This window comes from Melanaphis sacchari, unplaced genomic scaffold (genome assembly GCF_002803265.2).
Source record: "Melanaphis sacchari strain LSU unplaced genomic scaffold, SCAv2.0 Contig0_pilon_pilon, whole genome shotgun sequence".
Lineage (NCBI taxonomy): Eukaryota > Metazoa > Arthropoda > Insecta > Hemiptera > Aphididae > Melanaphis > Melanaphis sacchari.
In genome coordinates, this window is record NW_020270366.1 from 18,075,610 (window position 1) to 18,083,768 (window position 8,159).

At 27.2% G+C, this 8,159-nt stretch overlaps 1 protein-coding gene across 1 annotated transcript; it reads right to left on the reverse strand.

Moving 5' to 3' along the window:
• Nucleotides 1–1,238: 1,238 nt before the first annotated feature.
• On the reverse strand, nucleotides 1,239–4,280 carry LOC112597992. The gene is made up of 3 exons (XM_025344281.1): nucleotides 4,131–4,280; nucleotides 2,610–2,750; nucleotides 1,239–1,616 (listed from the first exon to the last, which is right to left on the reverse strand). The coding sequence occupies exons 1-3, from the start codon at nucleotides 4,276–4,278 to the stop codon at nucleotides 1,267–1,269; spliced, it is 639 nt and encodes a 212-aa protein (XP_025200066.1). The 5' UTR covers nucleotides 4,279–4,280; the 3' UTR covers nucleotides 1,239–1,266.
• Nucleotides 4,281–8,159: the final 3,879 nt, after the last annotated feature.

Sequence of the window (8,159 nt, forward strand, 5' to 3'; positions counted from 1 at the left end):
AATAATATGTTTATATATTTTATACTTGGCTCAAGAAAATATTATACTTAAGAATACACACAGTTTTGTATGAGCTCTATCCACCACATAGGAAAACATTTTTTTGGTAGAACAGTATTTGAGTATTAATCTAAAAACATAAGGTAAGATATAGGCTTGAACAATTTACATGGTTGCTGTTTAAATACAGATTGTACGTCACAGTCGAATGGGTTAACTAAGATTGCAGAGATAATAATTGGCGAGATTATGCGTCATTGAATTATTTTTCAATACATCGTTGACTCGATTACGGTTGATCGCCTACTATTGTGAAACGAATATAATATTAAATATAATCGTACGGACGATGGACTTATTCGAGTATATTGACGGACATTTAAATGAACACGTAGGGGCAGAATACGCGCCAGCAAATCGACAGCTAATAATAATAGTATGATAAATAATAATAAATAATATTTTGTACTGTTCGATTAAACGTGATGATATTCGACGAGAAATCACATTGTTTTCGGCATAAAATGCGTGAAATGCAGCTGTTGTCGGTATGCCTAATATATCATGCGGTATAATGTACAATAATAGTTACGTACGAATTTAGAAGTTTTTATTATTTGACGGATATACCCAGACACGGAGGAAATCTGTGCAAAGTCGTGGAAATTCGTTGACATCGTCATTGTCGGAACGCGTATGAAAATCAGTTATAATAACGGCAACAATAAAATCACATCGCCAATAGAATAATATCGTATGACGATTCGTTGATTTTTCTCCGACGCGATTTCCACGAATATACGACAGTCGAATATTTTTTTAGTGTTAATTGACGTTTTTAGACCCTTTGACTTGGTGGTATGCGAATTCCAGTCGTCCCCGCAGTCGTTTGTTGTTTCCTGCAGCTTTCTTCAAACACAGCAACCTTGTAGATCACCCATTTTTGATCGTCTGGCTTGACATCTTGTCATTTGTGTGATTAATGATATTAGTAAATATTTTCAGTATTGTCCTACAAATTCGGTTCAATTAAAGTTCAGCAACAGCAATAAACACGTTTCAATAAAACTCTTTATAGATCTGTGTATTATACTTTTTTTAGAAAAGACAATCGAATACATTAATATAATAATAATAATAATAATAATAATAATAATAATAATAACAACAATTACATTCATAATATTATAAGGATAATAATAATAATAAATAATAACAAATATAATCATGACGTGTAAACGAATAAGAATGTGGTGGGCTACTGTATTAATGCGGCGGTTGTAACGGATATCCATTGTAGTACTCTCCGATCGATTGCTGCTGCTGCTGTGGGTACCCTGCAGTATAAGGTTCATGGTGCACTTCTGACGAGTAGCTGTGACCATGCGTAATCTGTGGTTTGGCGACAACTTCATATACAGTTCCTGCCTTGTCTCCAGACTTGTGCCATCCTGATATCCAACCGGAGCTCAAGCACGTCAACATGATAGCGCCGAACGCAAACAACAGCGCTTTGCTGGCCATTATGACCATCGACAGTGCGCCCAGTGAGAACAGTGTACCGCCCGAAATGAGCGACGCACCCACCACATGCTCCATGATATCGTCTTTTTTTCCTGAAAAAATATAACGTATATTAATAAATTATAACAATATTATAATCTGTTGGCTAATAATATTAATATTAAAAAGGTATATTTCATGTTAACCATAGCGATTCCCCACACTTCTGAAGTCCAAGGCGACGGCAAATCATTAAAAATTATCACACTTAATAGTCATACTAAAACATTACACCGTTTGTATAAGAAATAAATATTTTATTTTAAACTATAATGTTCATACCAAAAAAATATTATAATGGCATTCTTAAGCAAATTCGATTTATTTATTTATATCGACTAATGCACTTTAAAATACTAAAATAGATAAAAACTTGTAAGATATATTAAACGCACCAAGATCAATACATATCAATAATATGAACACACATATAAATTTATTATTTTTAAATAAAAAATATCTATCAATATAACGAAGAGAAAATTGTATTACTTAAAATATCAAATAAACAATAAAAGGTGTCGAATGGTTTGCCTATATTTTTAAATTTAAGTTTTTTAAAACTATGGTTTTTCATTAATATTTTATGTATTTTCATTAAGAAAGTAAAAAAGATAAATTTATAATTTTACACATGAATATAAAATATTCGTGACATGATTTATTTTATGTCTTAATAAAATGTTGTTAAAATATTAATAGCTTACGTCTTGTGCATCACAACATTCATAGATCAATAAAAAAAGTACGTGTGTATATTTTTTAGATTGAAGTAATAAATAAAAACATTAAAATATTTTAATAATACAATTTAAAATAGTGAAATGATAAAATAATTATCTCTTTTTTTTTTGTTATTAGTAATAAAATAGTTTTGGAAATTTTTTCTTCATAACTAATATAATATCATCATAACAATGCAAAAAAAAAAAAATAATATTTTTTTTTATTCAGTTATCATAGTTTATTTAAAGGTAATGTTTTAATGGTATAATGTAGAGTTAACATTGTAGAATGTAGACTTCATTTTTATTATTTTTACTAACCAGGAGAGTGATGTTTCTTTTTTCCCAAAAGTTGTGTGTACGGGACACCATAACGTTGTCCGATGTTCACAACTGCTGGTGTAATTTGTGTGGATGTCGGTAGATCTGAATTCTCGGGTAGTGGCATGCCATCAAATTCTTCTGAAAATCCAAGCCTGTATTAATGTTTTATTCGCACTGATTCCTATATTATACGTAATTAAATTTAAACGGAAAAAATGTGTTTATAGAAAAAAAAAAACCATGAGTTTCAATGTGTGTTTGGATGTTTGTTAAAATACTGTAGCATTATTACACCCAATAGTTGTAAAGATAAATATAAATAAACTATATCTGAGTGTGGAAGTATCAATTCCATACAATACAAGAAATAATGAAATTTATTATTTTAGTTCGTTCTTTAATCGCTAGAAAGCACTCTGATTATATTAAATCTGTTTATTTTGAAAGTATTAAGTCGATAACAGTTAAATGGAATAGGCAACTATACTGGCAGATAAGAACAGTATATCATCCAACTGTTTTGAAATTCGGAGCAATAATGATAGTTTTGTTGTTTAAAGGTATTAAATTGCATCAATCATACATAGCAATATAATTTAATAAATAGTTTTTTTTTTTTTTTGTTATCGCGACTTTCCAAATTAATTCACCTTAATTATTCTCCTAAATCCTTTTCAAAGTTCTTGTATATTTTTCCTAACATAATATAATTTCTTTTTTGCATTTATCGTTCTTAAAACAATATAGTTTCAAATGTTTCAATGAATCACTACGTCGTCGAATATGTGCAGTCAGTGATTCTAACCTCCTCCCCTTTTTATTATTTTTAATATTTTACGTACCTAATCTGAAAATGCTATTATAAGTACTCAGACATTTTTATTGTTATTAAATATGACATCACTATGCTCAACATATTTTAAATGCTCTATTGATAAATTTATTAAAGTTTTTTTTTTTTTTTATGTTGACATAAATAAAATATTAAGAATTTAATTTGATGCATGTAATAATTTCGTATTGTAAATCATTCAATATTCTATGTTTGATCGTTGCAAAATAGTCTTTGAACAATGATTCATATGTGTATTCTGATTTTAATGCATGAGTAAATATAATATACGCGCGGCATATTAGTAATCATTTGAAAATATGTTAAATGATTATCACATTATTAGTTAAAAATTAAACACATAATGGGGTTAAAACAATTAAAATATTCAAAGACGTAATATATTACGTACATAGTTTTCAAAATTAAATAAATTATGTTTTTGTTTTAATTTTTTTAAATAATATATTAATTACATTTTAACTAAGGAATTTAACTATTGAAAAAAAGAAGTTTTTTAACATTATAATATTTGAACAAATATAATAATATCATGTAAACCGTTATTTGTTTAATATAAACGTCTAAAGAAATTTATCGAATCTTTTGCTTTTCAAATGACAAGTCGTTTTTTTATAATAAATTACAATACCAATAATTAGAAATAACATTCTATATTTTAATACCTTGTTTCATCGATGTTTCCCAAAACTTGTTAAATTCAGATTCTTTTTTCGCGGCACTATGGTTAAACGCTGACATAGGTATCACAGTAGCAAGAGTAGCCACACAAATTAATTTCAGAGACATTATGGTTTGAAAACACATTGCCATCGACTATGATAACACCTCGATGAAGACTGAACATAATGTTTACATGTCTTTTATTAATAAAACTTAGCAAATGCCAAGTCAGCTAGTGTGTGAACTGTTTGTGATTTATTTAATTTTTTTACGTGTGTCTTTGTGTAAACAATTGAGTGCATGTTTTTAGAACAATAGCGCACATCTTCTTCAAGTCAAAATAGTCATCTTTGACTGTAATGTTTTGCTTTGGTAATTTTTTTTTCTTTCTTCTTGTTAGCCACAATGAAGTGTTTACTGAAATCGATTACTCGTATCACACATTTGTAATGTAAATGAGTATTTTGTGTTTTCTATTCAGTCGTATAGCGTGGGTGTATTATATTGTTCTTTAACAACTCATGCATATATATAATAATTATAAAAGAATAAATTGTGTCTCAATTTTTTTTTTTTAAATATCAATGTTTGAATATTTATCATTATTAGAAATATCATATTATGTGAATATGTATGTCAGATATTACAGTCCACATTAAAACCGTTTAATTATAAGAAAAAAATATGTAAGAAAATAATTCATTATAACTATTTATTTAAAATTATTATTATAATTTTTTATGAATTAATCCTATAATAATATAGTTCATTAGAGTCCTCTATATTCAATAACAATGTGTATTTTTGTTGTTTACAAATATTATTTTAGTTAACTAAAATCATACAAGTGAGTTAAAGTCCTTTTTTTTACTTGAAAAAAAAACATAAATTATACATTATATTAATTTTTTTGACATAACTATAGTCTATCAGACTATACAATACATAAATTACATTGTATTTGTGTCGATCTAACAATATACAATAATAAATTAATGTTGATAAAATATAATTTCTTTTAATTTGCACGTAGTTTTTTTTTAATTAAGTACCTAACAAAACTATTAGATGTAGACATTTGATAAGCAGATAATATATCATAAATAAAAATCTTATTATTACCACAAATTTTTAATTATTGGAGTAAAAGAACAACTATAAATATGATATAAATAAATAAAATTTAGAATACAATACGAAGAAAAACCTAAGAAATTGAAAATTTATTAAAACATGTGCAATAAAAAGATCTTTAGTATGAACTTAATAATTTTCAAAACGTATTTATAATGTAATATGTATATTCTTGGCTTTAAAGAAAATATTTTAAGCTCTAGAACTTAAAAATCGTACACTATTCTAACAGCATTCTTATATTTTGTTCTCTTATATGCTATAATATAAACTTTTTATTATGTATCTAGAAGTTTCTGGAGGATTTTATTCTAAGCTAAGATTCATTCACAATAATAGTGTGTATTATAATACTATATATATATATATATAACAATAGTAGAATGTAAAAAGAAAATTATATTACTATAAGAAAATTAGTAATGTAAAGCCAGTACATTGGACCTGGAATAGAATCATCGGTTCTATAGCTAGGTGTGTCTGCTTGGTGTGCGCACGTTTTATGTCGGTAATTTTTTTTATATTATATATACCTAACCCACCTAGTAGCCGCGGTTGATTCACACGCGCGCACGCGCGTTCGAAAAGAGAGAAGAAAGTGCTGCAGATGCCTGATGGGCGATTGACGATGGAAAGTAGTCTGGAGGCCGCGGATCGATGTTCATTTTATTTATTTCATGCACTTAGAATACCTATATATCTATGACTGTATAGGGACTGTGCGCTTGCGACTAGTTTCTTATTGTGGGTCAACACAACCTTGGCCGTAACATTCCGACGTACGTTTCCCATCCATCCATGTGTATATACACACACGCATACATCAAGGACACGAATTCAGGTCATATATATACCGCCTATCCACGACTTGTTGTAATTATTTTAGATGGGTTAAGTTATACCTACGCTACCTACGTTCGAATAATGAAAAAAAATAAAATAAAAATGTTAAGTCGTTACAACCGTTTAATATTCGAGGAAGAAAATGTATTAAACATGGTGTTACACCTTAATATAATAATATAGCTGTGAACTCATAACTTATAGATCACTAAAATAATAACATTTTTGTTTAATTTTCATCATAATAATGCTATAAATACATGATGATATTTATTCAAAAAATTGAGAGTCGTTTTATATATGTTAGAGATTTAAACGCACGGTTTATTGTTGCTGCTTTCGTTATATTTCATTCTACTCGTTGAAACAGCTACTATTCAAATACAGAATTAAAAGCTCAATCATAATAAATGAAAATTATCACTTTTACGAGTTTTTCGACTTATTTACTATTTATAATTCATAATTTTTGAACTGACACATTGGTATACTAAATTTTGGCTTATATTCTGATTACGAATGTTTTGCTGCTAGTATCTCAATACCCTCTTGGGAATATTTTTGTCTTATAAATGTATTTAAAATAAAAGTACATGAACATCTTTAGCTTTAATATGTAATTCCACCTTATCCAAAATAAATATTCAACTTTACAAATTATTTCGTCTAAAATTTGTTTGTAATGCATATTAAAATAATATCATAGCATAAGGCCAATCTTACATTCAGATTTTTATAGAACCATTAATAAAAGTCTAAATGATTAGAAGCAGCAATTATGTATAGACATCAAAATTCAACTAAAATTATTGAAAAACTGTTCGATATACACCACAGAAATCTTAGCAATTGTCAAGGTAATCAAATGTATTAAACAATAAGTGGAAGACAACTGTTTCATAATACTAAGCACGTTGCCCAAAATACTCAACACCTCAACAAATACAGTAAGAAATATTCATAATGACTTTTTTATATTTTAGTCAAATAATAAAAATATATATTTTATATAGATTCAATGGTATAGCTATATCCTCAGCAATCTCTCATAACATTCCCACACCACCGCATAGGTATACAAAAACCAAGCGCATTATACTTGGATATTAAAAAATAACGTACTATAAAGTCCTAAACAAATTATTGGAAAAATTTATTTATTAAACAAATTGAAATATTTTATATTAATAAGAATTGTCAAGCTATCATATTATTGTGTACTAATAGTTATAAAAAAAAAATAAAAATAAATAATAACTAAATAAAAAAATTGATTACTTCTAGCGGCTGGCTCATCTACAAAAACCTCACTTAAAGACAGAAATAATTATTAACCTACTCAAAATAGGACATACATTATTAACCTATCGATTCTTCGTGTTGGAGAAAAATTGAATCATAGGTACCTACTACCTAATATATTTATGACGTACAGCTCACGGTAAAACATAGCTCTCCTTTAGAATGCCGCAATCTCCAACAAGAGCGTGAAACAACGCTTTCCTCTATTTACCTTCAAATACCTGTAATATTCAACCTGGATCCTACCGCAACAATAATACTACTCAAATTTATTAAAATAGTTAATACCTACCAAGAAATATAAACAATAATTTATCTACTATTTTAATTTTAAGCATACCTTTGTAAATTTTCTGTTATTTAATATGGTCATTGCTACAACAGGTATAATATATATTTAATAATAATAAAATAGTTGTTGATTGTCTAGTTTATAAATATATTATAAAAGTATAAAATTAATTTACATCTTTACTGTACTTCATATTGTTGATAAATTAGTCTAAATAACCGAGTTTTTTTTTTTTTTATTCGAGTCTTTACAATTTGTAATTAACTCGTTCATCATTGTTTAATATATTATACTAAAAATTGTTTAAAAATTTAAATTATAAGGATTTTAAAGATATTTTATTTTTATTTTCGAGTTATATTATAAATCACATTAGAATTATTTTCACGTCTCGACATGTTTCGAAAAGGTAAACAGTTATTTTATTCAATTAATCAATTTATTACACGCTGAAGAACTC